Source organism: Protopterus annectens, chromosome 9.part0, assembly GCF_019279795.1.
Source record: "Protopterus annectens isolate FY-2018-M chromosome 9.part0, PAN1.0, whole genome shotgun sequence".
Lineage (NCBI taxonomy): Eukaryota > Metazoa > Chordata > Ceratodontiformes > Protopteridae > Protopterus > Protopterus annectens.
In genome coordinates, this window is record NC_056743.1 from 1,597,492,685 (window position 1) to 1,597,511,919 (window position 19,235).

Genomic DNA, 19,235 nt, shown 5'->3' on the forward strand with positions numbered 1-19,235 from the left:
AACTTTATGAATGTTTAAGTACTAATACCTGCTTACATAACTCTCTCTTGGTCACAATGGACATACAATCCTTATTTACTGTCCTACCTAATAATTTAGGTGTAGAATATGTTTTGAAATATATACAAAGGCATAGTAGTTTTACAGCAGTCCAGATAGATCTTTTAGCTTATTTTTTGGAACTCATCTTGGAAAACAATATCTTCCTGTTTAAAGGTAACTTATATAGACAACGAGATGGCGTAGCGATGGGGACACCCTGCGCCAATAGTTATGCGAATATGTTCCTGGCATTTTGGGAAGAGGAAGTGTTGTTTAAGATGACTGCGTTTAAGGAGAATATATCCTTCTATTGACGTTTTGTCGATGATCTTTTTATTCTATGGACAGGTGATTCAGACTCCCTAAAAGAATTTCACCTGTTGATGAATAATATGACCAAATATTTAAAATTCACGATGGAATTCTCCAATGAGAGAATAGAGTTTTTGGATTTGTTTCTAGAGAAAATGGAATGTGGCTTTATAAATACTGGTGTTTTTAGGAAACCGTGCTATTACAACAACCTTCTGATGAGAACCAGTATGCATCCACCCCACATTTTCAGGAACATTATAAAAGGACAAGGGATGAGAGCCTCTAGGTTGAATGCAACAGACCTAGGCTTTATGAGTGAGATAGATGATCTGAAACAACGGTTGATTGAAAGAGGTTATAAAGAATCAGAAGTGGAACACAACTTATCAAATATACCACAACTAAGATTAGGAAGAGCAGCACCATATTTTGGACCGCCAGTATGTACAGTGGACAATTCTGTCAAAGAAGAGCCTAGTGTGAAGATTTCCACCTCTTACACATCAGATCATATAACAAATATAATTTGAAAAGAATGCTCTGTTATCCTAAAGATAGGGGACACATCCCTGATAATAGACACACTGAACCATGTGGGGACTGTAATCAGTGTGCCTATATAGATACAAGTGAAGGATTTTGGCACCCTGATTTACACACAATGTTTGAAACATGGGTAAATGCACACTGCAAAACAATGAATATAGTTTATTTAGCAGTATGTCAATGCTGCACATCCTTCTACGTTGGAAAAACTAATAGGCAGCTGAGAGAGAGGATAAGAGAACACCTATATGAGATAAAGAAGAATTCACAACACAATGCATTAGCTAAGCATGTAGCTCAGTCAGGTGGTGAGCACGGTTTCAAATTTAGAGTCCTAGAGTTGATTACACCTAGTGTGAGGGGTGGGGATATCAGGAATCACACAGAGAGTAAGGAAACTCACTGGATTATTAGGTTGAGAGCGGACAGAGGCCATGGATTGAATGAAAGGGCCTCTATTAGACCAATGCTCAAGAAACGTAGAAATATTAAACGCTGAGGGTCACTATAATATATAATATATACATGTTTATCCCTCTTAGGTTACAGCATTACTGACAAATCAATATACACATGTTTATGCATATACATTTGTGATATATATATATATATATATATATATATATATATATATATATATATGTATCTCATTTTTGTTTGAGGGTACAACATTTTCTCAATTATTATATTCATATATATACATATATTTTTATATTTTAAATAATATATTTTTATATTTCAAATAACATTTTATTAATTAATGTTCTATATTGTTTAATAACAAGTACTTATGAATTTGCATCTATAGATACACATATATATATATAGATATAGCTTTTTATGGATGTCTTGTACATTTATATATTATGCTTTTTTATGTCATTTTCTATTCTTATACACATTTTTTTTATATACTCATACACATATAACACATTCATCCATACTTGTACCCATTTATTCAGTTTGAATTGTTTTTTTCACTGATGTAATATGTGCACATTCCTTTTAAGACTATACATATACTTTATTTGAATGGTTAATTAGTATTCAGTTGTGATAGGCTTGTTTTAATCATTGAATGTATTTAAATGTTTTATCAACTGGTCTGAACGTTACTGATCTGATGAAGCTCACATGAGTGAAAGCGCTAATCTTTTTGACCGGTGTATGTGTTTTATCAATAAAACACCATAAAGGAGACTTTGCTTTTGCTTCGCTCTTGTCCATCACTGTTATATATATCATTATGTAATCACTTCAGTCCTCAGTGATTTGCCATAAAACCACACATTTTATAAGGAACAGTCCAAAAATATGAAACAAAAATATAGACATTCTGCAAAAATCTGCACTGTTGAGAAGTATGTATTTAACTAAATAAATCAATAGTTAACCAAAGCAGCAATGATATCAAGAAATTGGAGCATCCTTCTTTTGTAAATGCAACATGTATTAAACTGACAATAGCAAGGATATGAAATGTATCAGTTCTGAGATGTAGCAGAAGTAAAATATACGGTTTAGGATAAATAGGACATAATCAAAAAATTGTAAACCATTCTTTTAACTATAGCTGAATACATTAGGTAGTAAGATTAAGTTTAGTAGTATATAAAGTAGTGTGATGAATCATCAGAAAAAGAAAAGCCCCCCCCCCCCAAATCTTTTAAGTAAACCAGTAAAAACAAGGTGATTTCAGAATCAGCAGTATGTGTGGGGTCTCCCTGATCCTGAAGCAGTATCATTTATTCTCATTTAATAGACTTCTTAAACAGTTTAATATTGCTGATTTGTCATATAGTTTCAAGAATACAGTTCCATCATGCAGGGGTGGTTTTGCTTAACGAAGAGTATTGTATCAGAGCCACAGCTGCAGCATTGTTTTCTATCAAAAATCAGATCTTGAAATATTCACTGTAGCTACCCCTTTAAGATGGGTTTGAGAATCACAGTGAACAGTTTGTATATGTTATTTAAAATTTGTTGAGCGTGTGAGTATTACTGACTTCACCATTCTGAAACCTTTACATTCAGGTGCTGTTTTTTTTTTTAATTACAACAAACAAAGTTATGTTTGCAAGGTAGAGAGTACCACCCATAGCCCCTCATTCTCAACTAGTTCTTATGTGAGCCCCCTTACTGACATAATTACAGTTACTGCAGTGAAAAATGTGCAGTGTGTAGAACATTTTCGATACGCTCAACTTGCCTGTCCCTTCTTCAGCCTGATTTTTGTTTCTGTCTTGAATGAGAGGGCCATGGCAATGTGATGTCACTGACGATGTGTATTCCTCCGAACTTCTCAAGTTTCCTAGTTATTACTTTGACCAGTGGGGTAGTTATAGTAAATTATTGTCCAGATCATAACAAGCTAAAGAGATTTCATTTGTTCATTTGTTAAGTAACAGTAAAAATTCTTCTCATGTGGCTTGAAGCTTACTTTGTCAAACAGGAATAAGCACCTTTAACGTTCCTCCTACATTATAGTCTCATGCCATTATTGTCTGGACATACCAAACCGTGTTTTGCGTTTTTACTTGATGTTGGCATTTCTGTGTCAACTCCATGAGCTCCCAAAGCTTGTTTCTGAAATTCAGTGCACAGTCCATGGCCGTCTCTTTGCGTGAATTGTCTTTGACCTCTCATATAGCAGGAATTAAGACTACAGGAAAATGAAATTATGAAAAAAAAAACTGTGGATTCTTGGTGAACCATGCTGTATGAAAAGAGGAGATGGGACTGGTACTTGTCCTAGTCCCATTAAAACAGTTTTTGCATGCAGTCAGTGTGTTCTTAACAGTAGTGTTACACCTCTCCACCAGACCATTTGTTTGTGGATGGTATGTGGTAGTTTGTAACTGCTTTATTTTGCACCACTTACCCAGACAGGTGAGAAGGTTTGACATAAAGTTAATTCCTCTGTCTGTCAGTATTTCCTGGGAAAACCTAACCTGCTGAAAATTTCTGAGAGATATTTGATCACCTTTTCTATTTGAACAGAGGACACAATCACTGCCTCAAGGTACCTAGTAGCATAATATACCTGTTACCTGAGGTTCCTGGGGTACTAAGAGTACTACAATATCCACGTATATCCTCTAAAATGGGTCTTCCGTATAAAGCAGGGAGAGCAAAACAGACAGCTTTGTCTACTGCTATCACACCTTTTTGGCACCACTCACATCTGACAGCACCCTGTCATAACTTTTGCAATATTTGGCAATAAAAACTTTGCATAAGCCTCCTTTTTGTATGCTTTATGTCTTAATGACTTGAAAAAAGAATTTCATGGGTTAGACCATGGGACTATATTCTGTTGTATTAACTCTCCCTCTAACTGTCATCCAGGAGTCCATTGTAAGTACAATAGTCTTTATCCCAGTATGTAAACTCTCTGTGACCTTGTCTGAGGCCTCCTTAGCTGCCTACCTCAAGTTTTGTAGGGTGGGATTTGACAGGAGTTCCTCCTTGCTTTGGTAGATTTCTCTCTTCTTTAAGTTTGTGTGGTTATGGAGTTGGTATATGTAATTTCAGGGCTCACTTTCAAAAAAGACTTACAGCTGGAAAGTTCACCCTTTTGGTGTTTTGGGTAATTTGTTTGATGTTTTTGGCTCCTTAGCATATTATAATACAAGGTTTAATATGGGGAACCAATTATGTGCTCTGAAATGTCACAATAGCAGCTGGTTTGCTCCTGAACTCTATCTTCTTTCTGAAAATTTCCCTGTTACCCTTTGCTTTTTGAAGAGTCAGTTTCTTTTTTAAATAAACCATTTGTGGGTGCCAAACCGATGTATGATGTCTAACCACTCTATTATTTGTATATCCTTATTAGATCTTATTTGTGAACAGACATGCCATGTAGATACTAAGACCATCTTTATTAGATCCTGTGTGGAACAGCCCCATCCTGTAGATACCTCCTAAGCTAAACTTATTAGATCCTATGTTGTAGCAGCCCCACCCTGTAGATACTTGGGCCATCCTTATTATATCCTGTGTGGAAAAGCCATGCTATGTAGATACTAAGACCATATTTATTAGATCCTGTGTGGAACAGCCCCATCCTGTAGATACCTCCTAAGCTAAACTTATTAGATCCTATGTTGGAACAGCCCCACCCTGTAAATACTTGGGCCATCCTTATTATATCCTGTGTGAAAGCCATGCTATGTAGATACTAGGACCATCTTTATTAGATCCTGTGTGGAAAAGTCCCACTCTGTAGATACTAGGACCATCTTAATTAGATCCTGTGTGGAATAGCCCTATCATGTTGATTCCTAAGCTAACCTTATTAGATCCTATTTTGGAACAGCCCCCCCCCCCCTGTAGATACTTGGGCCATCCTTATTAGATCCTGTGTGGAAAAGCTAAGCTATGTAGATACTAGGACCATCTTTATTAGATCCTGTGTGGAACAGCCCCATCCTGTAGATACCTAAGGTAACCTTATTAGATCCTATGTTGGAACAGTCCCTCCCTGTAGATACTTGGGCCATCCTTTTTATATCCTGTGTGAAAAAGCCATGCTATGTAGATACTAGGACCATCTTTATTAGATCCTGTGTGGAACAGCCCCACCCTGTAGATACTAGGACCATATTTATTAGATCCCGTGTGGAACAGCCCCATCCTGTAGATACCTCCTAAGCTAAACTTATTAGATCCTATGTTGGAACAGCCCCACCCTGTAGATACTTGGGCCATCCTTATTATATCCTGTGTGGAAAAGCCATGCTATGTCGATACTAGGATCACCCTTATTAGATCCTGTGTGGAACAGCCCCACCCTGTAGACACTAGGACCATCTTTATTAGATCCTGTGTGGAACAGCCCCATCCTGTACATACCTAAGCTAACCTTATTAGATCCTATGTTGGAACAGTCCCACCCTGTAGATATTTGGGCCATCCTTATTAGATCCTGTGTGGAAAAGCCATGCTATGTCAATACTATGATCACCCTTATTAGATCCTATGGGGAACATCCATTCATGTAGATACTGTACTTGGGCCATTCTTAGGGCTCATATTTAACTTTATATCAAGTTGTGCATGATATAACCCTGATTCTGTAGATCCAATGCACTGCTGCGGAACAGATTTCAAGCAGCCTAACAATTGTTCCTGAAACTGGCAGTAGACTGGTTTCTTTACAACTCAGTCCATGTCACCTCTTTCTAGCTGCACAGCTAACAATACCTCCAGTGTTCTTTGTCTCATGTAAGGTGTTTACTATGCAGAAAAAGAGTTTAATAAGAATAGTTACTGAGAAAAAGCATTTCAAGAATAAAACATTGTTTTGTTTTATCTGTACTAACACCAGCAAATATTTAATCAAACATGAAATGTTTACTTATATCCCAGCAGAAGCACATTATTTTTAAACATTACTTAAGCAACTGCATGGTTTACTAGACATGCCTTAGGTGTTAGTAGTCCTCAGTAGATGTAGACACCTTACACATTGGAATACAACCTAAACTGCATGTTTATATTTCAGTCTCTTAAAATAATTTAGTCTGCACACCCACAGATTTTATGTGTGCATGCAGTGTCAAACCATAATGTAAGTTCGAGGACACAAATGAAATCATATTGTTGAAAAATGATTCTTATCAGTAGCACAACAGTCAGAATCTTGACCTGCTTACCTGAAAATTAACCAGTATAGCCAGAACAATCAGAGAATCTTAGCATGAAAAAACAAAACAAAACAAACAAACAAAAAAAACCAAACAAAACAAAAAATAGGAACTTGGAAGAAAATCACTTCTTTAGCATGTTTTTAAAGAGTGTGCATAAATATGTTATTTATAGAGTATGTGTAACAGGCATTTGTTGATCCTTGGTATAATAATCTGTGTAATTTTGTATGTTTGGTTGTTTCAGGCATTGCATTGACTGAAGAAATTGCAAAGATGAGGAAGCAAACATCGTCCCAGGTTTCTGATCTACAGACTAAAAGTAAGTTGCAGTTTGCATATATAGATTTCCTTTTACCATAAACGATAAATTTCCATGACATTTGCATATTTTGTAACAACACCATGACTGTAGTTTTGTAATAAACTATGGGCACTGAGGTTTACTAAATTAGCGAGATAACATCTTGTCGGCTAACACCACTACACAAAACACAGTAATGCTGTAATGTGTCAAAATGAGTCTAAGACGTTTGATGTAACTGATCATTTTCAACTTTGTGGGTATCCGAAGGAAGAAAGATTTGGGATCATTCTGAAAGCGGAATGTCTATCTCTTTATTATAGTGCACTGAGGTAGCTGCCTAAGGGCATTGCTCTTGTCCTTAGTAAAATCTAAAGCACAGCATGGGGTAATACTGGGATTCCTGTTGCTTTCTCCATTCATTACAGGGATGAAGGAACACACAGTTCAACCAGTATGCAGATGATATAGTGCTATTGTATTATGGTGAACAAACTGGAGCACTAGTACTTGATCTACAAAATGGACTTGACAGCCTGTCACAGTTCTGAGACAATAGGTTATTGCTAAATACACACACACAAAAAAAAAAAAAATATATATATATATATATATATATATATATATGTATATATATATATATATATATATATATGCTAAAATGATGTTGTTTAAAAAGGTCTGGAAAGAAAAAAGAAAACAACCTGAAGTTCATACCTTCCACAGTCCTACAAACTGATTGCTTCAAGTAATTTTTATAGCAGGGAATTGAAAGAGATAGAAATTAGCCCAAAATGGCCAATAAACTATTAACTTCTGGGCTACAGCAAACAAGGCACACAAATTTCAGAAAGATCAAATAACACAATAAGCCTTTAACCAGAAATTCCCAGCTCAGAAGGGTAGAATCTAGCCTTTCCTCCCACAAGAGTGCAGACCACAAACCTTCTTAATGTAAAATAACTGTCCTGGAGACCAAGTGCTTAAACCAGAACTAATGCACTTTTAGAATAACAGACACTGAGCCTTCAATCAGCAGTTCCCAACTTAGAAGGATGTAAGCTACTTGTGCTGCCACCACAGTGCAGGCCACAAACCTTCCTAATGTAAAACAACTGGTCTGAAGCCCAAGTGCAATAACCAAAAGACTTAGAATAACAGTTACAATTTAATCAGGCTACTACCAAGCAGTAATAAATGCAGCAGAATAAACACAATTGAGTACTTTTAAGAAGAGGCAAAAGCAAAATAAGGTAACAAAGTAGGAAGAAACACAAATACAGTAAAAGCAGATCAAGTGCATTTTTTATATAGCAATAGAAAAATAAAAATACTTACTAAGAAAAATATAAAAAATGCATTTGCGCGGTTTTGCTCGCCGGGCAACGCCGGTTAGCTAGGATTAAACTATTCCGGCTCCACAAAGTCTACTCTTCAGTTTTTCCCTTGGAACTAGACAAACTTTCAACTTAAGCACTCAAATCATTAATTTCACAGCCCAGCACTTGCTCGAAACTCAAACCAAGCACTAATTAACCCTAGCACTAGACCCCCTATACTGTACAGAAGGACATGGCTCTCTATTCATCCCTACCAGCCAGTCAGTAAAACAGCTCACTTTACTATTCAGTTATGTCCAAAGGGCAGTTTCAGGTGTACTCTCCAGTCCAACTGGTGAATTTGAGCATTTTGAGGCAATGTTACAACTGCCTCATGTACACAGACAACCCTCTCCTCCTTCCACCAAACACTAATATATGCAAGAGATGTAATTATACAGCGAAACTGGAGGCAAAGCCTTCTCAACCCAAGACTGGAACTGACAGTGAAGAGAAGAAGGAAAATACTTGCAACACACCACATGTCTCACACAGACCTACTAAACCAACACCTGCAAATAACACACATAAATACACGGAAACATACTCGAAGGCTCTAAATAAAAATCTGCAAAAGCAACAGAGACCTCCAAAGCAGACACCCAAGCAACCTCCACACCCCATCACAAACCATGAAACACATACTTCACATAATCAATGTGCCATGGAATCACAGCCCTTAAGGCAAAATAACATACCTAACACACTAGTAACAGGCGACTCTATAGTCAGGCACACTGATGCCCCACTAACTAGGCTGGACAAGGAGAAGGTTACAGTTAGCTGCCTGTCGGGTGCTAGGATCCACCACATAACACAAGCACTCAGGTCGCTCCAGAACAAGTACAAATATGACTCTATCATTGTCCATGTTGGTGTGAATGACCTAAGACGTACTTCCCTGGATAACATGAAAAGAGACATGGAAGAGCTCTCTGATCACATAGCCCAGGCCAGTATGACCCTGAGTAGCATCCTGCCCTCACCAAGAATGATGCTACAGTATAAAGAAAAAATTATCAATTTCAACAATTGGCTAAGTTTCTGGTGTCAATCAAAGGGGATTCAGTATCTGTCCACCTGAGATGACATGCTCGACAAGACACTTTGCTTCGCAAGAGATGGCTTGCACCTGTCGCCCTTAGGCTTTCGAGTACTGGGAAAAAACAATTTTGTGCTTACTTCTAAGGTATCCTACTAATAGCGTTTCTCAGTCGATTGATTCTTTCAAATACTGGCCAAGGTTTTTGCCACCCCATAGTGCCTTTTTTAGGCAAGGCTCAAAAGACAAACCCACCATTGTAAATAGCACAAGTAACTAAAAACTGAGGATAATGCTACTCAATGCCAGAAGTCTAAACCTCAAAATGTATGCACTTGAGGCACTCCTCAGTATGGAGAACATCTATATCTGTGCAGTAACAGAAATCTGGTTTAAGGCTCCAGAGAGCACCATAGCACCACCAGGCTATAACTCATACCATACTTTTTGGCCACAGAACCCGGACCGAAACACAAAAGGCGGGGGTGTATCCATATTCATCAAGGATACCCACACCTACAGGTTAGTGGCACAGCACAATGCCTCAGAGATCATCCATGTGCAACTAATAATGGGCAAAACTGCAATTCAAATTGCAGCTTGCTACAGATCACTCACCATGATCCAGGACCCCCATTCCGTGTTTCTGGAGACACTGGAAAATATGAAGGACCTACAAATGCCTTAATATTGGATGATTTAAATTACCCAAACATTACCTGGGAGAACTACTCAAGTACTAACTCCCTTGCCTAACGCTTCCTAGAATTTATAAACTCAAACGCCCTGGATCAACTGGTCAACACCCCCACCAGAGGTGACAACATATTGGACCTGGTCATCACCAACATGGGCGACTGGTGTTCTACACCAGAGATCAACCACTTGCTGGTTAGATTGGACCATAGACTAATCACTCTGGATATCCACATTCCACTCCCACCCCCAATCAAGGAAACCAGCATGAAAAGCTTCACGTTACTTAAGACCGTGGTGGAAAGGTTCACAGCCCCCATGCTAAAAAAACAACAATGTCCAAGTTGCTGAATCCCTTACAAAGGCACTCTATGAGCACCTGCAAGAATGCATGGATCTTGCTATCCCAAGAAAAAACAAGACTCACTCCTCCAAGGAAAGGAAACCAGTCTGGTGGACCCCTGCTATAAACAATCTATACAACAGAAGGAGGAAACTAGTACAGAAAAGAGTAAAATCCCAAGAAGGAAAGACATCCCTGATCAGTATCACCAACAAACTATAATCCCTTATAAAATCATCCAAGGCTAGCTTTGAAAGAAAAATTGCCAAGGACTGCAAAGATAACCACAAAGCGTGCTTTAGCTATGTCAAGAACCTAAGTGGAAACTCTCAGATCTGCTCTGAGTTAGTGCAGAATGGCACAAAATGCACTGAACCAACTGATATTTCCAACTTTCTGGCAGACAGGTTTAGTGCAAACTTCACCTCCCTCTCACCCCCTAAAGGGCCCATAACCATACCTGAAGAATGTAGACCCCGGCATTCACTGACACACAGGTTAAAACAGCCCTATCCATAGCCAAAAATATAGCTTCAATGGGACCGGACGGTGTCCAAGGCTGTGTCTTACACAAGCTCCAAAATGAACTAACTCCTTACCTAACCACACTGTCCAAACTCAGCCTCTCTACAGACTATGTACCCATAGAGTGGCACATGGCAACAGTTATCCCGTTCCACAAAGGTGGAGCCCCAACAGACCCCGGGAACTATCGCCCGACTAGCCTGGTCTGCAAGGCTATAGAGTGCATCATCATGGAACTCATTAACAGAGACATTGGGAACCTCCAAACATTGGACCCTACCCAGTTTGGCTTTGTTAAGGGCAGATCATGCCTCCTAAACCTGGTGGACTTCTTTGAGACAGTTACCAAGGCTTTAGACGAGGGAAAGGAGGTCCACACAGCCTACCTAGACCTCGCAAAGACTTTCAACACCATTCTCCATTCTGGTATTATAGAAAAGCTCACCAGCCTGAACGTAAACCCTTACATCACAAGATGGGTTGCCAATTGGCTCATGGATAGAACCCGCATGGTGAGAGTTGCAGGCTCTAGGTTCTACTCTAAACTGGCTACAAGTGGCATCCCCAAGGGTTCAGTCCTGGGACCCCTCCTGTTTGGTATATACTTCTCAGATGTACAGGCAAGCACAGGAGGGCTATGACTGACCAGGTTCACAGACAACTGCAAACTGTGGGCTATAATTGACACTCCAGCTGATATAGACATCCTCCAGAAGGGTCTCACTGAGACAGATACCTGGTGTCAAAATCATGGCCTCAAGCTAAATGTCAAAAAGTGCATAGTCATCCCTTTTGGAAAAAACAAAGTACCCATGAACTACCACATACGTAGTAGTCCCCTAAATACAGAAAATGTAATAAGAGATCTGGGGACCCAAGTAGATAGTAATTTCTCCTTTGACAATCATATTGCCAAGGTGGTTAGAAAATCCTTCTATGTGGCCCACCTAATCACAAAAGGGTTCACATCTAGAACAAAAGAGGTTATTGTGCCCCTCTACTCATCACTCATCAGACCCATCATAGAGTACAATGCCCCATTTGGGATGTACCTTACAAGACACCTGCAACAGCTGGAAAGACCACAGAAGTACCTCACCAAGAGGATTACTGGCCTAAAACAGATGCCCTATGCAGCCTGACTGAAGAAACTCCAGCTGTACTCGGTTACATATCGCTTACTCAGAGGTAATTTCTGCCTGACTTCCAAGGCCATGTCCAACACAAAATTGATGGACATGCTCCACCTAAAAAAAAAAAAAAAAAAAACAAATCTCCAAGAGCCACATGCTCTAGGGATCTAAAACTCACCACAACGATAAATAGGACATGCTGGAGGGATAGATTCCTGTCCCAGAGACTCCCCATGCTTTGGAACAGGATTCCAATCTACATTACGCAGAGCCCCTCACTAACACTCTTCAAGAGAAACCTTCATGAGTGGATGGGAAACAGAAAATTTACCCTGGGGATCACTGCAGTGGCTCCGCTGGAAAGAGGCACAGGGAACTAATGGCTCTGCTGGACAGAGGCACAGGGAGCTAATCTAAGGGGGCAGTGAAAGCCAACACATTCTGGCTAGGCTTATAGATGCCCATGGGCATATAGCCTAGTACTTACCTATGAACCTATGAACCTAATCCCAGCAAAAGAAAATCTATGAGTGATCATTTAAGTCAAAAACTGACATTTCAGATCTGAGTCCCATTAATAGGAGAATTATGAGGTGCTAATAAGAGGAGACGTTAATGTATCATATAGTGACTGAACCCATTTCATCAGGTGCACTATAGGAACTGGTGTGAAGCAAGTGATCGTATAAAGACAGTTCAGCACAGAATCCAGTGCTAACTAATTGCAGGAAGCTAATGAAGAAAATGCTGTTTGGTTATTCATTAAAGCTGAATCAAGTATGGGGCCATAATTGCTATCTCTATTATATCACAAAATAAACTGCATTTTCAATTCAACAATGCCAAATTCTGAAACTTGTTGAAACACAAAGTATTTTTGAAGGTATTTCACATCTCTGTACCTCCTATACCCTTTGCTACCTATAGTTTCATAGGTTCATAGGTGTTTACTAGGCTAACAAACACAAGGGCCTTTTTAAGCCTTGCCATGCATCTCAAATCTCTGACAAGTTCTGGTACCCTTGACAAGTGTAAGCAGGGGCTTGGGAGATGAAACATTTACAAGCAGGGGCATGGGAGATGAAACATTGGGTCTATATTAGAAGCACAAAAATGCTTCTGAGCGAATATGGGAATAGCAACACATATTCATGGAATCGCATTTAAGTGATTCAATGAATATGTCATAGGGCAAGGAGATAGTTGGCCAACTTCACGGAGTTGCCCTTTCTTTCTCTAGAGTGAGATCTCAGAGTTGGTATATTAAGTTAGGGGGGTGTGGGGAGCAGAGCCCCCATTTATGATGTTAATTTTTTTTTTTTTTGCGAACGGTTGTGTAAGTTTTTTCCCTAGGGAAAAATTTGCTTACTTGGCCGTTTGCTATTGTAAGGTTTCGTGCATTATGTGTCAACTTTTATGTAGTCACACATATGCACTTTCAGTCTTATAATATAGACCCAAAAAATTTACAGGATGCCTGTGTCCAGTAGAGACATAGGTGCCAAATGAGGGATGAAGTTTCTGTTCCACATCCAATTATCCAAGTTACACTTGAATTGGGTTAGGGAGGAACTCTGCCTCACATGGGTGGGGAGCCTATTCCAGAGAAGGGGTAGTCTCTGGGATACATACCTGTCTATCCAGCAGGTCCTATTTATATCACAGGCAAAGTTTAAATCTTTGTAATGAGTAATACTGATGCTGTTTGTTTTGCACATATACAGGAGGTCCATCAGAGTGGGGTCTGACAATGCCTTGTATTCCAGGCATAAATCTCCCCTAACTATTCTGCAGGAGACAGAATAAAGGGACAGGATCTAGAGGAGGTCTACACATGATATGTTACTTATGTTCTGTATACATTTAGTGAGGAGCCTATGTGGATGTTCCAATTGTTGGATATGCCTGGTTAGGTACATACCAAAGGGGGCATTGTGCTCAATGATAAGTCTATTAAATGCAAACTACAATGGAATTAATGACTTCCTTGGACCTAGATGCCATACCTTTGTTTATAAGTTGTAGAGCATAGAATGATTTCCTCACTACTGTAGACACATGATGGTCATACGCTAGATTACTGTCTATGTATGTCCCGAAGTCACTGACTATTGCATCAACTGTTAAGGTTGTGTTGTCAATATGATAGTTACCAGGGGTGGATGACTTCTCAAATGATACTATTATGCATTTATTGGCACTTAGTTTTAGTCCATGGCTCTGACACCAGCTGTTTGTTTCTGTCAACCCTTCCTGGAGAACATTTGTATCAGTTGGGGATTCAATGACAGGTCTTAATTTGCAATCATCTGCAAATATTGTCATTCAAATGCCGGTGACATTACCCTTGACTTCAGAGAAGTAACTGTCAAAAAGTAGTGGTACCAGGACCAATCCCTAAGGGATTCTGCTTGTTACTGGCCTCTTTATATACCTAATTCCTTGATCCTGTCTGTGAGCCAGCTGGCTATCTAGTGGGTGCCATAACGGTTTGTACCTCATCTCTTGAGTTTGTCAACAAAGCCTGAGTTGGGTGTTGTGTCAAATGTCTTGGCCAGGTCATATTAGGAAGTGTGAACCATTTTTCCCTCATCCATTGTTTTGGTGACCTTCTCAAAGAAGTCCACCATGTACAGTAGACATGAACTGCCCTTGACAAAACCAAACTGGGTTGGGTCCAGTGTCTTGAGATTTCCTATGTCATTTTCGATAATTTCTATGATAATTCTTTCCAAGGCTTTGCATATGAGACTACTGAGACTTACTACTACACAGAAAAGGGCTAAAAGTGAAGGTGTCTTGATTTACATCAAAATTAAATATACCTCAAGGCTGACCTAACAGGACAATGCATTTGAGCTTCTCCATGTTCAAATCACCATAGGCAAAATCCCATACCACTTCCTTGGAAGCTGTAGGTCCTTTTCTATGGCCCAGGAAACCCATAACATGAATTTTTTAAAACTCACACATCTGTGCTTACACCCCTTCTTCTGGAAATTTTCAACTACATAATGATTTGTGGTATATCGGACTTGCACTGGAACACCTCAAAAACCATTTTAATTTTGAAGAATAATAAAGAAAAAACTGATCCTAACAATTATAGACCTATTTCTTTGATTAACATTGATATTAAAATTTTAGCTTCTTTACTTGCTTATAGACTGAAAAAAGTTTTACCATTCTTAATTTCTTTGGAGCAGGCGGGCTTTATGTCACATAGACATTCATGGGATAACACCCTGACAATTGACTCTCTTATACACTTTGCTAAAAATGACTTAAATCCGCTCTATGCACTGATCCTTGATGCCTCTAAGGCTTTTGATAGGGTTAATTGGGATTTTCTTTTTCATATTATGTCCTGCTTTAATATACCAACTACCTATATAGACTTCATTAAAATTCTATACAAAAACTCCTCTACCTTTCTATACATTAATAGGAAAGCATCCAAAAGCATCAAGATCACCAATGGTACAAAGCAAGGTTGCCTGTTATCCCCCTTTTTATTTAATTTATATATAGAGCCATTATTATTATATATAGTACAAAATACCTTTCATAAGATTCCTAAAATTCTTAATACTAAAATATCTTTATCGGCTTTTGCAGATGATCTTGTGTTATACTTTCAAACACCTTGTTCAGACCTTTCAAAATTAATTGGTTCTATTGACAGATTTTCAGAGGCATCGGGCTATCAGATTAATACTCAAAAAACACATATTTTTTCCATAAATCCGCTCACCCACAAATCATATTTATTTCCAGACTCCGCTTTCCAGATGGTCCAGAACTTTAAATATTTGGGGATTCTTATAAATCATAATGGTCTTTCCACATTTCAAAATAATTTAGCTAGAGTATGGCCGTCTATAATACTTGATTTGAATAGATGGAAATTGTTAAATTTATCACTTCTATCAAAAGCAGCAATAATAAAAATTAATATACTCCCCAGATTGCTATTTCAATTCAGTGCTGTGGATCAATTAATTCCAAAATCTTTTTTTTCAAAAATGAATAAAGTACTGGCCAGCTTCTTATGGTTTCCCAAATCAGTAAGAATTTCCTACAATAATTTAATTTTTCCTAAAAGTAAGGGAGGACTTGGTCTTCCGAACTTTCATCTTTATTATTTGATTATCTCGGCCAATAAACTATTAACTATTTTGAATATTAATACTGAGAGGTATAATCAACACCCTATTTGGACATAATTATGGTACCAACACATTCTAACTAAAAATATTAACCCATTAGCTCTTCCTTTTCTTTCACTAGGTGTCATGAATAGTCTAAAAATTCCTAACTCTTTAAAACAAAAAATCAGTGCTTTTCAAGAACTGTTAAAACTCGTCAGTCTAGACAATATATTTCAATTAATGCAACCTCTTCATTTAAACCCTAATATTAACTTAAACAACATACCTATTAATCTTTCAAATTTTCCCCTGATCAAGGATCTTACTGTTTGGGATCTGTTCCAATACAAAGATGAAACTCTCACTAATTTACACAAAACTCTTAAGGTTAATGCTAATTATATAACTATTTTACGTCAACTGAGAGATGTGGTCAATGGAAAGTTTCTCCACACCAAATTAGACAAAAATGATCTCACTAATTACAAGGTGGTTATACAAACCCTTACACTTCCAGAGAAAATGTTATCTAAATCTTATAATCTTATAAATCAGATAACTCATAACACAGTTTACCTTTTTTTCTAATTATTGAGACAAACACAATCCTCATATATCTATAAAACAGAAACTCTCAGCTATTAAAAATACACTGGAATACTCGCCTTTCAAAAAACTCTTTTACACTCAACTAATGATTAACAATAACGCATATTTTACTCCTTCTAAACTTAATAAATTTGATGTTAATAAGTAGGCCTCATGTTCTTGTTGTTCTCACCCTAATGCAGATCTTCTACATATTTTATGGTCTTGCCACCACTCACAGAAACTTTGGACTTCTCTAAAGGTCCGTTTACAGAAAATGGGATATCATAAATCCACCCTATCCTGGGAGATTGCAATATTACATATACCCAATATTTACCTTTCCAAACTGGATACACAAGTGCTAATTTATATATGTTCACTTATAAAACTCTACATCACCCAAAATTGGATAGATCGTACTAAACTGAATTGGAATCATTTTAAAACCCTAGCCTGTACATATATTAGTGTGCAGAAAACATTAGTGAAAAGTCCCAAGAAGTTGGCTCATATCAACAAAGCTGTAGAAAAGGTGTTACATATTATTAATAGTGAATAGTTGGCTACTTTCCTTGTGGGATTCATAGACCCCAGTCTCCTTTATATTCTCATACCTGCTCTCTTTAGATCTAAACCTACTTTGATATATTTCTTTGTTAACACTTGTATATGATGTATATAGTTATTACATGTGTTTCAGATAGTATCGAGATAAAACATTTACCATGCAAAAGTTGTGTTAACATAATTATCTCCTAACTTTTCACTTTTTCAATATGTATTTTAGTTTAGTTTTGTTGTTGTTGTATTTTTACTTCAATGTTTTAAAATACAATAAAAAGTTTTTTGAAAAAAAAAATGCAACATGTATTAAACTGACAATAGCAAGGGTATGAAATGTATCAGTTCTGAGATGTAGCAGAAGTAAAATATACGGTTTAGGATAAATAGGACATAATCAAAAAATTGTAAACCATTCTTTTAACTATAGCTGAATACATTAGGTAGTAAGATTAAGTTTAGTAGTATATAAAGTAGTGTGATGAGTCATCAGAAAAAGAAAAGCCCCCCCCCCAAATCTTTTAAGTAAACCAGTAAAAACAAGGTGATTTCAGAATCAGCAGTATGTGTGGGGTCTCCCTGATCCTGAAGCAGTATCATTTATTCTCATTTAATAGACTTCTTAAACAGTTTAATATTGCTGATTTGTCATATAGTTTCAAGAATACAGTTCCATCATGCAGGGGTGGTTTTGCTTAACGAAGAGTATTGTATCAGAGCCACAGCTGCAGCATTGTTTTCTATCAAAAATCAGATCTTGAAATATCTTGCCATGCATCTCAAATCTCTGACAAGTTCTGGTACCCTTGACAAGTGTAAGCAGGGGCTTGGGAGATGAAACATTTACAAGCAGGGGCATGGGAGATGAAACATTGGGTCTATATTAGAAGCACAAAAATGCTTCTGAGCGAATATGGGAATAGCAACACATATTCATGGAATCGCATTTAAGTGATTCAATGAATATGTCATAGGGCAAGGAGATAGTTGGCCAACTTCATGGAGTTGCCCTTTCTTTCTCTAGAGTGAGATCTCAGAGTTGGTATATTAAGTTAGGGGGGTGTGGGGAGCAGAGCCCCCATTTATGATGTTAATTTTTTTTTTTTTTGCGAACGGTTGTGTAAGTTTTTTCCCTAGGGAAAAATTTGCTTACTTGGCCGTTTGCTATTGTAAGGTTTCGTGCATTATGTGTCAACTTTTATGTAGTCACACATATGCACTTTCAGTCTTATAATATAGACCCAAAAAATTTACAGGATGCCTGTGTCCAGTAGAGACATAGGTGCCAAATGAGGGATGAAGTTTCTGTTCCACATCCAATTATCCAAGTTACACTTGAATTGGGTTAGGGAGGAACTCTGCCTCACATGGGTGGGGAGCCTATTCCAGAGAAGGGGTAGTCTCTGGGATACATACCTGTCTATCCAGCAGGTCCTATTTATATCACAGGCAAAGTTTAAATCTTTGTAATGAGTAATACTGATGCTGTTTGTTTTGCACATATACAGGAGGTCCATCAGAGTGGGGTCTGACAATGCCTTGTATTCCAGGCATAAATCTCCCCTAACTATTCTGCAGGAGACAGAATAAAGGGACAGGATCTAGAGGAGGTCTACACATGATATGTTACTTATGTTCTGTATACATTTAGTGAGGAGCCTATGTGGATGTTCCAATTGTTGGATATGCCTGGTTAGGTACATACCAAAGGGGGCATTGTGCTCAATGATAAGTCTATTAAATGCAAACTACAATGGAATTAATGACTTCCTTGGACCTAGATGCCATACCTTTGTTTATAAGTTGTAGAGCATAGAATGATTTCCTCACTACTGTAGACACATGATGGTCATACGCTAGATTACTGTCTATGTATGTCCCGAAGTCACTGACTATTGCATCAACTGTTAAGGTTGTGTTGTCAATATGATAGTTACCAGGGGTGGATGACTTCTCAAA

General features: G+C 38.0%; 1 protein-coding gene across 2 annotated transcripts in view; it reads left to right on the plus strand.

Annotated features, from left to right (window-relative positions):
* LOC122812205 (C-type lectin domain family 4 member D-like) overlaps positions 1-19,235 on the plus strand; it is a 506,009-nt gene that overhangs the window by 235,508 nt on the left and 251,266 nt on the right. For both annotated transcript variants that reach the window (XM_044084543.1, XM_044084544.1), the window contains one exon: positions 6,799-6,873. In XM_044084543.1, coding sequence (XP_043940478.1) covers positions 6,799-6,873 — 75 coding nt within the window. The remainder of the gene's footprint in view (positions 1-6,798; positions 6,874-19,235) is intronic.